Source organism: Chiloscyllium punctatum, chromosome 44, assembly GCF_047496795.1.
Source record: "Chiloscyllium punctatum isolate Juve2018m chromosome 44, sChiPun1.3, whole genome shotgun sequence".
NCBI classification, from domain to species: Eukaryota; Metazoa; Chordata; class Chondrichthyes; order Orectolobiformes; family Hemiscylliidae; genus Chiloscyllium; species Chiloscyllium punctatum.
In genome coordinates this window covers 37,636,074-37,655,486 of record NC_092782.1, presented here as the reverse complement: position 1 = coordinate 37,655,486, position 19,413 = coordinate 37,636,074, and the positions used below count along the sequence as shown (strand labels likewise).

The window sequence follows — 19,413 nt, the reverse complement described above, 5'->3', positions numbered from 1 at the left end:
AAAAAATACATAGAAGTCTTTGCTGTATTAATGCAAAAAACTAAAAGATTTTTGTAATTGTATATTATTTTATCGCGTTAGCAATATTCCTGTGAATTATTAACAAAACTATGGGCTGCGATTTTCAGATAAGTGGCAATCGTGGTCAGATTGCCAATCCACTCCTATATTTTCTATTAAGAAATAGCTCTATTCTGGCAGAAGATTCAATTGCAGTTTTTGCAGAAATGTGGAGCATACCTTAAATCTAATAGATTCCTTTATAATGCAGGATTGTCTAGGTCAGGCAAATCTCACACCTCATCTCCCAGCAATAATTGCTACATTCTGTGACTTACATGTCCAGAAGCATAAATAGCCACTTTGACAATGTCTATGAAAGGTCAGAAATGCAAGGCAAGTGTGATGTTAAGGTGCCATGCGGATAGAGTAATAGGGTGTCTGCAAAATAAGTGATAAAGTGTTTCATGTAGGTTAGGGTGGGCAGTGGGGAATTTTGTTTGGAACTAATTCTGTTACTGGGATGTGAAAAACCTAGGAGTTAAAGGGGAAAGGCAAGTATTGTGCGAATTAATTTGTTAATTCTATTCAAATATATTGGATAAGGCTTTTGTGGTAGAGTGGTATTGTCCTTACCTCTGAGCCAGAAGGCCTAGGTTCATGTCCTACATGCTCTACACGTGTATAATAATCCAAGGAGGTTAGAAATATCCATTCAAATATACTACACAGAGTCATGAACACAGCCAAGGCTATCACACAAACCAGCCTTCCATCTATTGACTCTATCTGTATTTCCTTGAGAAAGCAACCAACATAATCAAAGACCCCTTGTACCCCTTTTCCTTTCCATTCATTTCCTAGCTGTGGGCGGTCACTGGCAAGGTCTCTGACCCCAATAACCCCGAGAGGTTCCTGTTGGGCAGTCTTCTTGGATTCTTTTGATTTAATGGTTATTATCTCTTCTCATTGTGATACATATTGAACAGATCTCGCAAATATTAATTCTGATCTCTCTGCACCTTCTCTGCAGCTGTACCACTGTATTCTGCAGTCTGTTTTGCCATCCTGATGCATTTTGTATGATATGGTCTGCCTGTATAGCATGCAAAACAACACTTTTCACAGAATTTCAGTACATATGAAAATAAATCTATCAACATGTAATTGCAGCTCTTGTGGTGTAGTCGTAGTTATTCCAACCCCTCAGCAAGAGGGCCAGGTTCAAAACCCACAAACTTCAGACGTGTGTCATAATATTTCTGATCAGGTTGATTAGAAAATGTTTGTAAATCACAGGTGGAGTGATGTAGTGGTAATGCCACTGGCCTATTAAATCAGAACTCCAGGCTAACATTCAGGATACATGGGTTTGAATTCCACCTTGGCCGAGGTTAAGATTTGAACTCAATAAAAATTTGTAATGAAAATCTAGCCTAGTGGCAGCCACATAGCCACTGCTGACCATTTATAATGAGCTGTTTAATTTGTTTTTTTAAAATCTCAGACGAACGATTGTTACAACTGAGTGGCCTGCGAGGCCTTATTAAAGGGCAGTTAAGAGTCAACTACTTTGCTGTGGGTCCAGAGCCACATGCAGGCCAGACCAGGTACAGATGGCATATTTCTCTTCTTTAAAGAACAGTAATGGTCTCTCGTACTCTTAATTCCAGATTTTTACTAGGCTCAAATTCTACTATCTACTGTGGTAGTATTCTAATCTGGGTCCCCAGAACATTACCTGGGTCTTGGATTAATGGTGTAGCAATAATGTTACAAGGCCATCATCTCCCCTGGAGTTCTCCTCCATGAACTACCTTCTTGAACTGCTGCAGTCCATCACCACTTCTCAAGGATAATAAGGGAAGAGCAATAAGTGCTGGGCCAGCCAGCAGTGCCCAGACCCCAGGAATGAATAAAAAAAAATCAATATCAATTTTACTTTTAGTTTAGCAAAAATGTTTATCAAATGTATTGTCTTGGAGGGCAGATTCATTTTTCTTTTGCTTATACTGGTTTAACTTGATACTTTTGGTAGAACAAATAACCAATTGTGTGTTCATATGTACAAAAAAAGTCAAGCCAGAGATGTTTCAGTCTTATGTCTTTAGTTTGATTTCAACCAACCATAAGACTGAAACTATAAACTAGCAAGTGTATATTTGGACTTTATCCAAAGGTATTTAACTTGTAAAGATACCAGGTGGGATGTCCTATCAGAAATAGGGAGGAAGGGGCAGTCAGGTACAGCAAAGGGGTGAGTATTCAATTTGGTGGCAGGGATTGCTGGCGAAGTGAGGGGTGTTGTTTCCTGGAGAGAAGGGGAGGTGTTGGGTCTGGTGCCTGAGAAGGGAGGGTTATCAGATCCTGTGAGAGTAAGGTTACTGGTTCTGGAAGGAGATGGGTCCCAGGGGAGTTGTGGCCATATGTCCTGGGAGTGTCGTATTCCAGTTGCAGAGCTTAGCATATCTTGGGGTCAGAGGGTGTGTGTTAGGTCTGGAAGTGGGGGAGGATATCTGGTCAGAGTCTAGGGATGTTGTAAGGATTCAGGGAAATGTGCAGATGGGATGTGTGAGGTAAGTTCGTGGGGGCAGGGTCGGTGGGGGAGTTTTTAAATTGTGTAGCTTTTCCTGGGTAACTATTTACTGAAGGAGACCCTCTGAATTCTCTAATTTAAATGGATATTTTAGGAGGATCCAATTGCAAGGGAGTTTCCTATTGAAAATATCAATGTCCTGGGCAATTGCCTTGGCCTCTTCTACATGTGGGATTCTGAAGGGTCCTGACGCACAGCTTCCAACTGGCTAAGTGAAAACCCATTACTTTACTTTGTTAAACTACTTCATGCTAATTTAACAAGAATAACCTTCTCACCAATCCCTTTTTGCCCTTCCTTTTTTGGACTTTCTTCCCAGCTCTTCTCCTTTTCCAAACTCTCTCTACACATTTCAAAATGCAAGGATATTTTTTGATGCTCATCACAAGGTCACAGCTCCTATTCCTTCACTCTTCTGCAAAGTATCTTGAAATATTTTTCTATTGTAGCATCTACACAAATGGAAGTTGTAAAACACATTTTGGAATTTCATATGTAAGACTTTCAACATACGTGCTCAATGTAATTTTACCATTAACTGTGCAAATTGTAGCAACAAAGAAAATCTGGCCCATAAATTTGATAAACATTTTGTTTAGAATACTACAAAAGTATCATATTTGTCACTGCTTACCAGTTCAATAAATAATTTTGCTCCCATGCTAACATTTCTGTCTTGGGCCTACTATTGTTCTCCATGCAGATTGGAGGAAGAACACCTCATTTTACAGCCTCTAGAACTCAATACTGAGTTCCACAACTATGGAACATGATGTCTATCCATCATGTTTCTTACTGCCCTCACTCTGGCAGTGTCTGGTTGACCCATTTTTATTTACATTCATTTTACATCTCTTTCTCAATTATCACCATTAACACTCTTATTGCCTTTTTCACTGGGCAGCCTCACGTTCTGTTCCACTCACTCCTTCTCTCCCTTTATTTGCAACATAAAAAAAATCATTTCTCAGCTCCTTTCATTTCTGAAGCTGTTACATCATACTGTGATTCTCTCTCCACAGATTTTGCAGAACTCCCGAGTTTCTAAACCATTTTTTAAAAATAGCATTGTATTGCTATGTTTGAAACACCACATTCAATGTTTAAGAAGTATAGTCTCAAAATGATTCAAGAATAACATTTCACATTTGTGAAAATAAAAATATTTTCATTACAATCAAAATCCTTTCAAAAATAATTCAACAATGTCAAGATTGAATAATTTTAAAGGCTTGAAATTTGAAATAAAAATAGGAATGTTGGAGATACACAATAGTTGATCAACAATTGAAAAATTGCTGAATGACTTATGTATTTCAAGGACATTTTTTCTTAATAAGGAAAATGAAATTTGTCCTTTAGTTTACAGTTTACTTTTTAAAAAAGTCTAAAACTGTTTTATATAAAAGCAAAATTATATCTTACTCACTGGTTGACCAGGCTCATCTCCACCCAGGATTCTAAAGCCAAACCCAGACTCTTGTCTGCGTAAATAAACATCTATCTCTCTGTAGTCTGGACCTAAATCAAAAGATGGACACAATCAGTACGAACAAAGAAATTTCTACTCATTAATCCTCTTGACCTGTTACAAAATGATAGAACAATGTGTGTTTTATTTAAGTATCTACTACGCAGAGTACATTACACCAACAAAGGTATAGACAGAAAAACTTAATGCTAGTTCCAACGGTGAAAATTAACGAGTTAGAAAAACATTGAGCCAAACAAGGATTCTGCTTGTTGTAAGCTATAGCTTATGGCAGATTAAAATACTTTAAAAAATTTTGAGTTAAGAGGTGGCACAGAATGGTATTGTCACTAGAATAATAAACCAGTGAGCCAGGCTAACCTCTGGTGACCAGGCTTCAAACCCCATCCTGACAGATGGTGAACTCTGAATTTATTTAATAAATTTGGAATTGAAAGCTTAATGACCATAAAATCATTGTTGATTAGAGTAAAGTCTATATGGTTTACTAATGTCCTGTAGGGAAATAAATCATCCATCTTTACCTGTTTTGACCTACATATGACTCCAGACCCACAGAAATATGGCTGACTTTTAATGACTCTCCTCTAAAATGGCCTGTGAGACATTCAATTCAAGGACAATTAAAGTCTTGGCTGTAACTCCAACATACCACGACAAAAAAAACTAAGTGCTGCTTTGGTCTTGATGGTTTTGATCCTTCTGAATCCACAACAGCTGGCAACAAACAGATACTTTTGATTGAACTTTATTATTGTGATAAGATGCAATGGTGGGTTGGAATGTTGAAGGCAACACCACCTCAGTTGTATGTGGAATCATAGTTGCAATTTTGAAAGGTGAGTAATGAATTAGCTACAATTGATCTGCTCACCTTGTAACAGATTACCTCCCAACCCAAGAAGTTGCCAACCAATCAGGGGGTTGGTAGTTCAGCATCATCACGAGAATTGTGGCTGCTGCTGAGAATATGCTTCTTAAAGGTGGCTCCGTGTTGCTACAGGCCTTTGCCTTTCCTCCATGGACCATTAAGTAAAAACACAATAGCCCCAATGAACCCCAAGAAGCCTGCCAAGGTTCACAATTAAAGGTCAGTGAGAGCAGGAAGAGCTCTGCCCTTTACTCGTAGGTAGCTGGGCCATCTCCATCATTCATGCTGTTACCAAAATGCTATAAGAGTAAGGTTGCGGGAAGACAATAGACACTTCATCCTTCCATTTTCTCTTCTCATTTTACAGGCCAGCTCCTTCCTCAAGTCTCCCAGTTTGTCGGTGGCGCTCAGTATTGAAGTATACATGCAACCTTATTATGAGTTCTGTGGTAATTATCAGCTCATCTTAATCCCCTTCCAAATTGTCTAAACATAACTGGCAATCTCTCCAGGTAGACTCACTACCCTGTTTCAAGAATTTAATATTCACTGATTTGCAGACATAGATTCATAGAGTCCTACAGCACAGAGACAGGCCCTCTGGCCCAAACTGGTCCATGCTGACCTAAATGTCCATCCACACTAACCCCATTTCCCTGCACTTGGCCTACTTCCTTCTACACCTTTCCTATCCATGCAATTGTTCAAATGCCTTTTAAATGTTGTTAATGTACCTGCCTCAACCGGCGGCACATTCCATATGCCTACCACCCACTGTGTAAAAACATTGCCCTCAGATTTCCTTTTATTCTTTCCCCTCCAACCTTAAACTGATTCCCTCTAGTCATCGATTCCCCAACTCTGGGGAAAAAGGCAGAGTGCATTAACCCTATCCATGCCTTTCATGATATTATACACTTCCATCAGATACACCCAGCTCCCAACCACCACCTCCCAAAGTCTCCTACACTCTGAAGAAAAGAGTCCAAGCTTGTCTGACCTCTCCCTATCACGTAGACCCTTGAGTCCAGGCAACATCTTTGTAAATTTCTTCTGCACTCTTAAGAACAGCCTTAATGAAGCAAGGTGACCAAAACTGAACATAATACTTCAAGTGCAGCCTCAATGTCCAGTACAACTACAACATAACTTTCCAACTTCCATACACAATCCCCTGACGGATGAAGGCCAGTGTGCCAAAAGCCTTCCTCACTGCGCTGTCCATCCATGACTCCATTGTCAGAGAACTATGAACCTGGATTTCAAGATCCCTCTGCTTCACTGCACTCCTTAAGACACTACCATTCACCATGAAATTCCTACCTTGATTTGCCTTCCCAAAATGCAAGACGTCACACTTATCTATAATTAAATTTCACTTGCCATTTCTTGGTCCACTTCCCTAGCTGATCAAGGTCCTGCTGCAATTTCTGATGACCTTCCTGATACTGCCTATTTTAGTGTTACAAGCAAATTTACTAATCATGCCTTGTACATTCTCATCCAAATCACTGATATAGATAACAAACAGCAATGGCCCGCACCGATACCTGCGGTACACCACTAGACCTCCAATCTGACAAGCGTTCTTCCACTATTACCCTCTGCTTCCTACCATCAAGCTAATTGTGATTCCACTTTACCAGAATCTCCTAGATTCCAACATCCTTACAGAGCAGCCTACCATGTAGGACCTTATCGAAGTTTTTACTGAAATCCATATAGAATACATCTACTCCATGCCATCATCAACCTTGCTGGTCACTTTATCAAAGAACTCTAACAAACTTGCAAGGCATATTCTCCAATGCATAACGCTCCCAGGTTCTTCTTTGCAACCCTTCCTGAATACAGGACATCACCAGTGGCTAATGATGATGCAAAAATATCACCCAGAGTCCCCGCAATTTCTTCTCTAGGCTCTTATAGGCTTCTTGGATATATCTGTCAGGACCAGGAGATTTATTGACCTTCATACATTCTAGTACATCCAACATCTCCTCTACTGAGATATGGACTGTCCTCAAGATGTCACCACCAACTTCCACAAGTTTCTAAGTCTTCATGTCTTTCTCCACAATAAACACAGGAGAAATATTCTCCTGCAGTTCTACACATATGTCTACACATACGGCGAGCTTCTGCCTGAATCCATCAAAATTCACCTTTCCCAATTTAGAATTTGAACCGATGGACCTCCTCTGTAACTATTTTAAAATTAATAGAACTATGGTCACTGGTCCTAAAGTACTCCCCCACTGTCACCTCCATCACCTGTACTCCCTATTTCCCAAAGTAGGTCAGGTTTTACTCCTTCCTGCTTGAAGAAACTTTCCTGAACACATTTAACAAAATCCATCCCAATTGAACCCTTAACACCCTGGCATTTTGTTTAGGAAAATTAAAATACCCTATTATGACAACCCTATTGTTCCTGCAAGTCTTCCACATTTTTGTTCCTCTAAATTTCATTGTAACATAGGCCCTCAAATAGTCAATCTAAATAATGTCACTATCCCCTTATTTCTTACCTCTACCACAAAGCCTCACTGGATGATCCTTCAGTTATTTCTTCTCTGACTACAGCTGTGATACTTGCCTTAATCAAAAATGCAATTCCCCCTCCCCTCCCCTCTTTTCACTACCTCTGTGCTGCCTAAAGCACCTGTACCCTGACACATTAAGCTGCCAGTCCTGTCCCTCCCTTAGCCATGTTTCTGTAATGGCTATAATATCCCAGGCAGACATACCTATCCAAACCCTGAGTTCATCAGCCTTACCTGTCAGCCCTCTTGCATTGAAATAGATGTAATTTAATGCAAATAATTTCCATTAATTGATCATGACAGGACGGAGGGACAACATTTGATTAGTCTGGACAGCAGCATGACACCTAACAGAAAGTGGTCAGTTGCTATCGAGAACCGGGATAAAACCAAAGAAAATGTCAGCGAAAATTTTCACAGACTTCAGTCAAACTCTAGCCAAAAAGTGATTTTATTTGTAAAATATCATGAATTTTTAATCAATATCCAGTGTTTGTACACATTTTAATCGATTGAATGAAATAAAAACTCTGTAAACATGCCTTTTTACATAATTATGTTCAGAATGGCTTCCTCTATTTACGATCAGATCAGATATTCAAACTAAATACTCTCCACCCGTCTAGTCTGGATAATCAAGGTTGTTCTGTATTGTAGATAATGTGCCAATGTAAGCTTTTTTTATGAGCATGGGTTATGATTGAACACTTTCCTAAATATGACTTACTATGCTTCCACAGTAGAATCACGGAAATTTACTACATAGTTGATTGCCATTTTGGCTTATTTAGTCTATATTAGTTATAAAAATATTATCCAATCTAATTGCACTTTCCAGCTTTTGGTCCATGGTCTTGTATGTTGTATGTATTCCAGGATTTTTAAAATGGGATGATAATTTTTGCCTCAAACTGCCCTTCCAGGCAGTGAACTCCAGATCCCCTCCACCCTCTAGGAGAAATAAATGTCATTAACTCTCCTATAATTACTACAGATTACTTTAAATCTTTGTTCCCTGGTTATCAAACTCTGCGCTAATGGAAGTAATATTTTTTCAAAGCTAATTTTTTCTAAACCTGCAGTTACTCCATTGTACCTTTCATGCAATTACATCCTTCCTGTGATGTATTAATTAGAACTGGATGCAACATTATATAGTTATCACATAACTTGCATTCCATGTCTCAGCTTACAAAAGAAAACATTCCCTATTCCTTCTAAAATGCTTATTTGCTACTTTCAGGAATTTGTGGACATGCAATGAGAGGCCCTTCTGTCTCTTTATGATTCTCAGTATTCTGTAATTTATTGTGTATTCCCTTGCTGTGTTAGTCTTCTCCAGATTGGAATCCATTTTGCTACTGTTCTGCCCAATTAACCAGTCCATTATCATCATCTGCCTGTAGTGTATATTTTTCTTCCTCACTATTAAACACAATTTCTGTATCGTTTGCAAATTACTTAATCCTGCCTCTTACATTGAAATCTCAATCACTGCTATTTTCTACAAAAGGGAGCAAACGTTGGAGCTGTGCAGAACCCCACTAGAAGCAGCCTATCAGTCACAAAAACTCAAAAATTCCCTTTGCTTCCTGCCATTGTCACAAATTTGGATTCACTTTACCACTTTTCCCTAGATCCTATGGGCTTTCATTTTTCCATCCCATCTGCAACATGGAGCCAAATGCATCAATGCATGTTTGTCATTGGTGCATCATAAGTTCATCTCACAAAACGACCTCTCACTTGTCAGCATGGCGAACTATGAATTTATTGAGTACATTTAGAGTTAAAAGTTAGTCAAATGGTGACCTTCAAGTCATTGTTGATTGCAGTAAGTGATTGGAGACGCAGTTGGTAGCATTCACATCTCTCTGTCAGAAGGCTCTGGATTCAAGTCCCATTTCAGGAAATGAGCTAAAAAGATAAACATGGACATCTCCAGCGCAGTGCTCCACTGCCAGAGATGCCATCTTTCAGATAATGTTGGGAGTTGGGAAGTCATGTTGCATAGCATGTTCAGCCATTTTGGGAATACTGCATTCAATTCTGGTCTCTCTTCTGTATGAAGGATGTTGTGAAACTTAAGAGGGGTTCTTAAAAGATTTACAGGGTTGTTGCCAGGTTTGTAGAGTTTGAGCTATAGGAAGAGGCTGAATAGGCTGCAGCTATTTTCCCTAGAGCATAGGAGGCTGAGAGGTGACCTAAGAGATGTTTATAAAGTCATGAGGGGCATAGATAAGGTGAATAACCAAGGGCTTTTCCTAGTGTAGGGGAGTCTACAGCTAGAGGGCATAGATTTAAGGTGAAAGGGGAAAAATTTAAAAGGGACCTAAGGAGCAAATGTTTCAAGCAAAGGGTGGTGTGGGAATGGAATGAGCTACCAGAGGAAGTGGTGGAGACTGGTACAATTACAACATTTTAAAAAGGTATCTGGATGGGTAGATGAATACGAAGGGTTTAGCAGGATATGGGCCAAAAGCTGGTAAATGGGACTAGATTAATTTAGGATATCTGGTTGGCATGGACAAGTTGGACTAAAGTCTATTTCCATGTTGTACATGTCTATGACTCAATGACTCTAAGCTAAACTGAAATCTATCTGTCCTCTGAAGTGAATGTAAAGATCATATGGAATTCTTTCATAAAGAAAACTAAGGAAGTTATCAATGGTCAATATTTATCCCTCCATCAACATCATAAAAAAACATTATCTATCATTGTCACATTGCTGTTTGTAGGAGCTTTCTATGTATAAATAGGCTGTTAAATTTCTTATAGTTACATTAGTGAGGGTACTTCAGAAGTATTTCATTAGCTATCGAACACTTAGGGAGACCTTATGGCCTTGAAAAACCCTAGATAATTACAAGCTCTTCTTTTCTATATACAGGCACTTTCACACTAATCTAAATTAGTAATACTCTGGTATTCTCCAAATTATTACCATTGTACTGCTAAGGTATCAATATGCAAGGCAAGACATATCCAGGCATATCCAGAATGATAGTGAGGATTTTTGAAGCATGTAGCATCTGAGGTCCAATTCACTAATTTTGTTTTGCTCACTGAAATAAACAAACTGGCTCAGAAGATGAAGGGAGAAACCATGTGTAGAAGTCCAATGCTAAATATATCAGGTTTACAGGTGTCATGGTCTTACAAAACATGTGCTGGTGTCTGGAATATTGCACAGAGTTGAATAATGTAAAGCTATTCAAAGTTAAATTAGTTATTTGATTGAGTCTTGCAAGTATATCTGCCAATTTTCAGTATTCTATGAATCCAGCATTCAATTTAGCACCAAATTAATAGTCCATTCATAATATCTGAGTTAACACTAAAATGGAACAACAGTGACATTTTGCATCCTCAGTTACCTTTCACACGAACTTTACAGGTCCAGGACAACCCCCTCCCAAAAAATTCAGGCACTCCAAGAAATGTTCTAAACTGTTTCCAGCAAATTCTTAAAAATATACTTGATGTATCAGAACTTTAATCTAGAGGAATTGTTTTAGTTGTGTGAACAAATTATCAGTTGAGAAATGGCAGAATTCCCATACATTTCCTGACTATTTAAAATTGGTCTTTGCCAGACATCAGATTTGTGACTAATAAATGATATGCACAGCATGCAATTTTACTCTTAGTCATTGAAGAAACCTGAAGTTATTCATCAAATAAATATGCAATTTGTGCCAATGAGTAAAATGATTAGTTAAGGCCTCTCTGTTTGTAGTTGGTGTTATTTACAATGCTTTAGACCTGTCATTGTTAGAATAAAGAGTAATAGGAGAAACTAAATGGTCATGCAGAGAAAGTTGGCTGCAACCAGATGACAGATTAGACAATCACAATATCCACATGAATGGAAGCTACGTTTAAACCACAGGATGAAGAATGTCAAAGTACTTGCCAGATGAATCAGCCCGATATGCAGTCCTTGGTGGCATTTGCTCTGTACAGGAAAATGTGGAATTAAACAAAACTAAGCATTTACGTAGAGACACTTAATGTTGTCAACAATTACCCAATTGCTCCTCTGCATTCATTTTAACCACTGAGATCCTATTTAGAAATTGTTCAGGAAGAGCTACTAAACGTATCATTGTACTGCTTGTAATAACATTATTCTATTCTCCATTTATTTAATATAATTCAATATATCTATACAGATGATTAACAAACAGATTCTGATAGTTCTGTCATTTGTAATAAACTGATGTTATATATCAAAATGAAATTTCTTAATTTTACATTACTACTTTCAAAAGGCACAGAATTTGTTGGTTAGAAAGAATATGTTTGGATATTTTAATTAATCAAAATATTTAAAAAATGGAATTTTACAAATAAATCAAATTACTGTACTGCATTAATATGTTTTTGTAAATCAGAATGCAAATCAATTGGGATCTCAAAATTGATGTATGTCTACTCCATTCATGAAGATATGACAACAGAAAATGTTACTAGGAAGTGGTCAAACAACTAGGAGTCGGTCATTAAGAACTATTTTTCCAGTGGTGAACAAAAAGGATTTACTTACGTCTACTCTCATAGATGGCTCTTGATTTCTCATAAACCTCATATGGATCAGGCTTCCTTTGATCAAATCCATCTGAAGAGTCAGGAAGAGATGCCCCTTGGATATGAGGTGGGAAGGGAAGACTATGGGGCAGGTGCTGGGCTGAGAAGTTTGCCTGAGGGCTGCCCTGATTTTCCCATCTATCTAACATCTGAAATGAATACAAGATGTTTTAAAATTGCAAATTAAATTTACAATACTATATATAGACTCTTGCTGGTATATGGATCAATGATGCCAGGCATCTCCAATACTTTGTCACATCATTTGCATAGAATTTCACAACATAAACTGGTTTCTGCCGGTGTTTGTGGTTCACATAAAGCCCCTCTCAACTTACTTTACCCCACCCAATCGTATATCCTTCTTTTGATTTCTCTCTTATTGTACTACCTTAAATGCATTTATGCTACATACCTCAACTACTCAACATGTATCAAGATTTGAAGTCCCATCACGTTGAGTAAAGGATTTCCTCTTGAATTCTTTGATCGATTTATCAATGACTATCTTATATACCTTCAGTTTTGAAAGAGTGTGGTGCTGGAAGATCACAGGTCAGGCAGCATCCGAGAAGCAGGAGAATTGATGTTTCGGGCAGAAGCCCTTCCTGATAAAGGGTTTATACCAGATTTGTCGATTCTCCTGCTCCTTGGATGCTGCCTGACTTGTCATGCATTTCCAGCATCTGCAGTCCTCACTTTCTCCTTTAGTTTTGAAATCCTGGAATCCAAATGGAAACATCGCTATATTTATATAATCACACCCCATCATAATTTTAAAGAGCTCAATTAGATAATCTCTTATTTCTCTCATTTCAAATGAACAAGGTCCCACATTTGTTCAGTCTTTCCTGATGGCTGTATTCCCTTAGTTCTGACAGCATCCTTGCAAATCTTTTTTTGTATTACTTTCGTATTCTTTTTACATAATGGAGGTCAGAACAGGACACAGTACGTCCAGTGTGGTCTAACATAGTTTTGTACACAAGTTTAACAGATACTATTTGCTTTTGAATTCGAGAACATAGAATATAGAACATTACAGTGCAGTACAGGCCCTTTGGGCCTCGATGTTGCACCAATCTGAGAAGTTAATCTGATGCCCATCTAACCTACACTGTTCCATTATTATCCACATGTATATTTAATGTCCATTTAAATGCCCTTAACGTCGGCGAGTGTATTATAGTTGCAAACAGGCCATTCCACAGCCTTACTACTGAGTAAAGAAACTACCCCTGATATCTGTCCTAAATCTATCACCCGTCAATTTAAAGCTACGTCCCCTTGTGTTAGCCTTCACCATGTGTGGAAAAAGGCTCTCACTGTCCACCCTATCTAACCCTCTGATTATCTTATAAGTCTCGATTAAAATACCTCTCAAACTTCATCTTTCCAACAAAAACAGCCTCAGTTCCCTCAGCCTTTCCTTGTTAGACCTTCCTTCCATACCAGGCAACATCCTGGTAAATCTCCTCTGATCCCTTTACAAAGCATGTGCCTTTTTCACAACCCTATCAACCTGGGTGGCAACTTTCAGGGATTTATGCACCTGGACACCGATCTCTCTGTTCATCTACACTGCCAAGAATTTTACCATTAGCCCAGTACTCTGCATTCTTGGTACTTCTTCCGAAGTGAACTACCTCAGTTTTTTGCATTACATTCCATTTGCCACTTCTCAGCCTAGCTCTGCATCTTATCTATGTCCCTCTGAAACCTATAACATCCTTCAGCACTACCCACATCTCTGCCTACCTTAGTGTTATCCGCAAATTTACTAACCCATCCTTCTATGCCCACCTCCAGATCATCTTTAAAATTGACAAACAGCAGTGGTCTGAAAACAGATCCTTGCATCACACACTGGTAACTGAGCTCCAGGATGAACATTTCCCATCAACCACCACCCTCTGTCTTCTTTCAGCTAGCCAATTTCTGATCCAAATTGCTAAATCACCTTCAATCCCGAAACTCCTTATCTTGTGCAATAGCCTACCATGTGGAACCTTATCAAACACCTCACTGAAGTCCATATATCCCAAATCGACTGCTTTACCTTCATCCACCTGTTTTATCACCTTCTCAAAGAACTCAACCAGGTTAATGAGGCATAACCTATCCTTCACAAAACTGTTGACTACCTCTAATCAACTTATTCCTTTCCAGATGATTATAAATCCTAACTCCTTACCTACAACCGTAGTAAGGCTCACTGGCCTATAATTACCAGGGTTGTCTCGACTCCTTCCGAAACAAGGGATCAATATTTTCTGTCCTCCAGTCTTCTGGCACTATTCCGGTCAACAATGATGACAAAGGTCAAAGCCAAAGGCTCCACAATCTCCTCCCTGGCTTCCCAGAGAATCCAAGGATAATTCCCATTTGGCCCCATGGTCTTACCTATTTTCAGATCTTCCAAAATTGCTAAAACCTCCTCTTTGCCAACCTCAAACCCATCTAATCTCATAACCTGTATCTCTGTATTCTCACTAACATTGTCCTTTTCTAATGTGAATACTGACAAAAAGTATTCATTAAGTGCTTCCTCTATGTCCTCAGATTCCACACAACTTTCCACTACAATTTCTGATTAGCCCAAGTCTTAATCTAGTTATTCTTTTATTCCTGATATACTTATAGAAGGCCTTAGGGTTTTCCTTGATTCTATCTGCCAACAACCTCATGTCCCCTCTTGGCTCTTCTTAGCCCTCTCTAGATTTTTTCTGACTAACTCTCAAGACTTTTAACTAAGCCTTCACACTTCATCCTCACATAAATCTTCATCTTCCTCTTGAAGAGAGCTTCAACTCCTTTTGTAAATCCCTCTCTTGATAACTACCTCCCTGCCTGATAGGTATATACTTATCAAGGACCCACCGTAGTTGCTCCTTTAATAAGCTCCACATTTCAAATGTGTCCATCTCCTGCAGTTTCCTTCCCCATCCTATGGATCCTAAATTTGCCTAACTGCATCATAATTGTCTTTCCCCCAGCTATACCTCTTTCTCTGCGGTATATACCTATCCCTGCATATTGCTATTGTTAACATAACCAAACTATGGTCACTATCACCAAAATGCTTACCTACCTACAAATCTAACACCTGGCCAGGTTCATTCCCCAGTACCAAATTCAATATGGCATTGCCCCTTGTTGGCCTGTCTACATACTTTGTCAGAAAATCCTCCTGCATACATTGAACAAAAACTGACCCATCTAAACTACTTTAAACAACTACCCTGTTCCTATTCTATTCCTTTCAAAAGCATTACCAGTGCTTTGCACTTCTTAGGGTTTTATTAATCTGTGATTCTATTGTAACAGGAACAGGAATAGGCCATTCACCCCAATTGTCACTGCCCCACCATTCAATATGATCAAATCCTTCAATGCTTTTTACTCACCTCTCATTCTTCAAAACACTAGAGAATACAGGAGCAGTTTGCCCAATCTCTCTTCATAGGGCAGCTCCATCATCCCTGGAAAAGTCTAGTAAACCTTCATTGTGGTTTCTTTCTGGAAATACCATCTTTCCTGAGATAAAGAGACCAAAACTGCATACAATACTCCAAGTGAGGCTTGCATATCTACACTTTCCAAAATCTTACCATTGAAAAAACATTCTGTACATGTTCTATTATCAAAGTGGATAACCTCACATTTTTCCACATTATTTTCCATCTGCCACATTCTTGCCCATTCACTAAGCCTCTCCAAATCCTCCTGAAGCCATGTCACATCTTCCTCAAAACAAACATTTTCACACAGCTTTATATCACGTGCAAATAATGAAATATTACCTTTGGTGCGTACCTGCAAAACATTCACATTTTGAACAGCTAGGTCCCAAGTACTGATTCTTGCAGTATCCTACTAGTCACAGCCTGCCAACCTGAGAAAGACCCATTAACTTCTACTGTTTTATGTCTGTTAGCTAATCATTAATCCATGTCAGTATATTACTTCATATCCCCGAAGACCATAAGATGTAGGAACAGATTTAGCCCAAGAGTCTACTCTGCCATTCGATCATGGTTGATATGTTTCTCAATTCGATTTTCCTGCCTTCTCCCTGTAACTCTTGATTTCCTTGCCAATCGAGAACCTATCTATTGCTGTCTTAAATCCACTCAATAACGCATCTCTGCGGGAATGTGTTCCATAGCTTAACCACCCTCTGGCTGAGGAAATTCTCTCATTTCAGTTCTAAAGGGTTATCCCTTCACTCAGGCTGTGCCTTTGGGACTTAATCTCTGCCAGTGGAAACATCTTCTCCATGTTCGTTCGATCCAGGCCTCTCAGTAATCTAAGTTTCAATCACATAACCCCTCGTCCTTCTAAACTCCATTGAATACTGTCCCAGAGTCCTCAATTGCTCCTCACATGACAAACCCTTCATCCCTGGAGCCCATCCAATGCCAACATACCCTTCATTAGATAGAGGCCCAAAACTGCTCACAATATTCCAATGTAGTCTGACCAGAGCCTTATCCTTCCTCAGCACATCTCTGCTCCTGTATTCCAGCCCTCTTGAAATGAATGCTAACATTGCATTTGACTTCAACTGAGCCTACATGTTAACCTTAAGAGAATCCTGAACTCGGACTCCCAAGTACCTTTGTGCTTCAGATTCTGAAGGCTTTCCCTGTACAGAAAATATTCTATGCCTTTATTCTGTCCAGCCAAAGTGCATAACCTCACACTTCCCCATACTGGATCGCTTCAGCCACTTCTTTGTCCACTGTCCTAGCGTGTCCAAATCCTTCTACAGCCTTTCTGCTTCCTCAAAAGCTACCTGCCCTCCACCTATCTTTGTCATTTGCAAACTCACCAACATTGCCTAATTCTTTTATCCAGATGATTAATGCATAATGTGAATAGCTGTGAACAGTTGTGAACACTGACCCCTGCAGAACTCCACTAGTCACTGGCTGCCATCCTGCAAAAGACCCTTTCTGCTTTCTGCCAGTCAGCTAAACCTCTATCCATGCAGTACACTGCCTCTAACACCATGGACTCATCTTATTTAGCAACCTCCAGTGTGGCACTTTGTCAAAGGGCTTCTGGGAATCTAAATAAATCATGTGCACTGAACTCTGTTTATCTAACTTGCTCATTACCACCTCAAAGAATTCATACAAATTTGTCGGGCATAATCTCCCCTTGATGAAGTCGTGCTGACTTAGCCCTATTTTATCATGCACTCCTAAGTACTCAGCAATCTCATCCTTAATAATGGATTCTAAAATTTTACCAATGACACTGGGATGGAAACCATAAGGTGGTAAGGATTTATCAACTTTCAGTCCTGTTAATTTTTTCAGTAAAATCTTTTTATTACTTATTTCCTTCAGTATATCATTCCCCACAGTGACTTGGATTTTTACTTCTGGGAGATTTCATTTTCTTCAATAAAAATAGACACAAGTAATCAATTAGCTTCTCTGCAATTTGTCTATTCCCCATAATAAATTCTCCTGTTTCAGCCCTTAATAGACTGATATTTGTTTTGCCAAAGATTTCCTTCTATCTACTTATAGAAACTTCTACAGTCTGTTTTTATACTCTTTGCTAGATTGTATTCATATTCTATTCTTTCATTTCTAATCAATTTCTTGGCCCTTTGTTGTATTCTATAAACTTCCTAATCCTCAGAATTACTGCTATTTTTGGCTACTCTCTAGGCCTTTTCTTTTAATTTAATGTAATCGTAAATTAGAAGTCACACAACACCAGGCTATAGTCCAACATGTTTATTTGAAATCACAAGTTTTCAAAGCGCTGCTCTTCCGTCAGGTTAAGTGGAGGGAAGTGCACATGCTCAGAATTTATAGATGGAGAGATAACTGCAACATAATTTCGGGTAAATACAAACGTCTAAAGATAGTACAAATGGTGTGAGTGGAGTGTCAACAGCTATGACCTATGATCCATTCTGCCTTAATTAATCAGGTCAAAGTAACCTTTTCACTTGCTATTCAGCTGTTGACACTTTATTCACACTGTTTGCCACTTTTGATCACCTGGAAAGACTGGTTATTCAATCTGTTGACACTCCACTCACACCATTTGCACTATCTTTAGACGTTTGTATTTACCCGAAATTATGTTGCAGTTATCTCTCCATCTATCAATTCTGAGCATGTGCACTTCCCTCCACTTCTCCTGATAAAGGAGCAGTGCTCTGAAAGCTTGAGATTGCATATAAACCTTTGGACTATAACTTGGCATCATGTGATTTCTGACTTTGTGCACCCTCATCCAACACTGTCACCTCCACATCATAATCTTCAAATGTCCTTCGTTTGCCACGGTTGATTGACATTTTTGGAGGTTTTTGTACCTTGAAGGAATGTATAGTAGTTCTAAGTCAGTTTCAAAACTATCCATTGCCTAGATACAGTTATGCTTTTTAATATTCCAATCGACTTCAATCAATCAATTTCTGCCTCATACCTTCATAATTCCCTTTTTCAAATTTAACATCCTTCTGAATGAACTACCTGACTTTCAATTCTGTCATTGTGTGATCACTTATCCAGAGAGATTCTTTTACAACAAGTTTGCTAATTAGCCCTTCTCCATTACATGATACCAGATCTAAAATAGTATGTTGTCTAGTTAGCTCTTCACCATACCACTCGAAAATTATCCCTACTACACTTCAGAAACGTGTTCTCTACAGCTATGGTACTCAACTGGTTTACTTGCTCTAAAAGCAGTTTGAAGTTAGCCATGGTAACTGTTTCCCATGCTACAGGCTTTTTTTAAAACTCCTGATTGAAACCATGCCCCACACTACCATTATTATCTGGTGGCCTGAAATGACTCCAAATGTATTATGAATCTGAACTGGTCAATTCCTTTATCCCTCTATTCCATTTAATTCTTATTTTACAAGGAGTAGGTTGCCTTATTATTCTTTTGTACAAAATGCAACACTACATATTTATGTATATTGAAGCTCATTTGCCATTTACATGTCCATTCTGTAAGTTTGTTAACATTTGTACTCCATTTGTGTTTCTTCACATTAAGTGTAATCTATATCCCCAATAGTTCTTATCTGCAAATTTTGTTATTATTGTTCAACTTTCCAAGTCTGAAGTGTTTAGATAAGCACCTTTTTGGGTCTGTATCAATGTCAGTGTTAGTATCATTTTAAGCATGAATGCTCTAAGCCTGATCATTTTTCTTTTGCTCCTTCTTATTGTGACCTGTCTAACCTTCATAGGGCATTTCCATGTAATATTCAGATATTCTGTGAGTGATCCAAAACTACTGCATTGCCTTGAAGCTTTAAAACAAATTG

General features: G+C 38.7%; 1 protein-coding gene across 18 annotated transcripts in view; it reads right to left on the bottom strand.

Moving 5' to 3' along the window:
• The window catches only part of magi2a (membrane associated guanylate kinase, WW and PDZ domain containing 2a), a 685,460-nt gene that overhangs the window by 75,428 nt on the left and 590,619 nt on the right, over positions 1 to 19,413 (bottom strand). For all 18 annotated transcript variants that reach the window (XM_072562648.1, XM_072562647.1, XM_072562643.1 and 15 more), the window contains 3 exons: positions 12,058 to 12,247; positions 11,425 to 11,466; positions 4,026 to 4,117 (listed from right to left, as the gene is read on the bottom strand). In XM_072562648.1, coding sequence (XP_072418749.1) covers positions 4,026 to 4,117; positions 11,425 to 11,466; positions 12,058 to 12,247 — 324 coding nt within the window. The remainder of the gene's footprint in view (positions 1 to 4,025; positions 4,118 to 11,424; positions 11,467 to 12,057; positions 12,248 to 19,413) is intronic.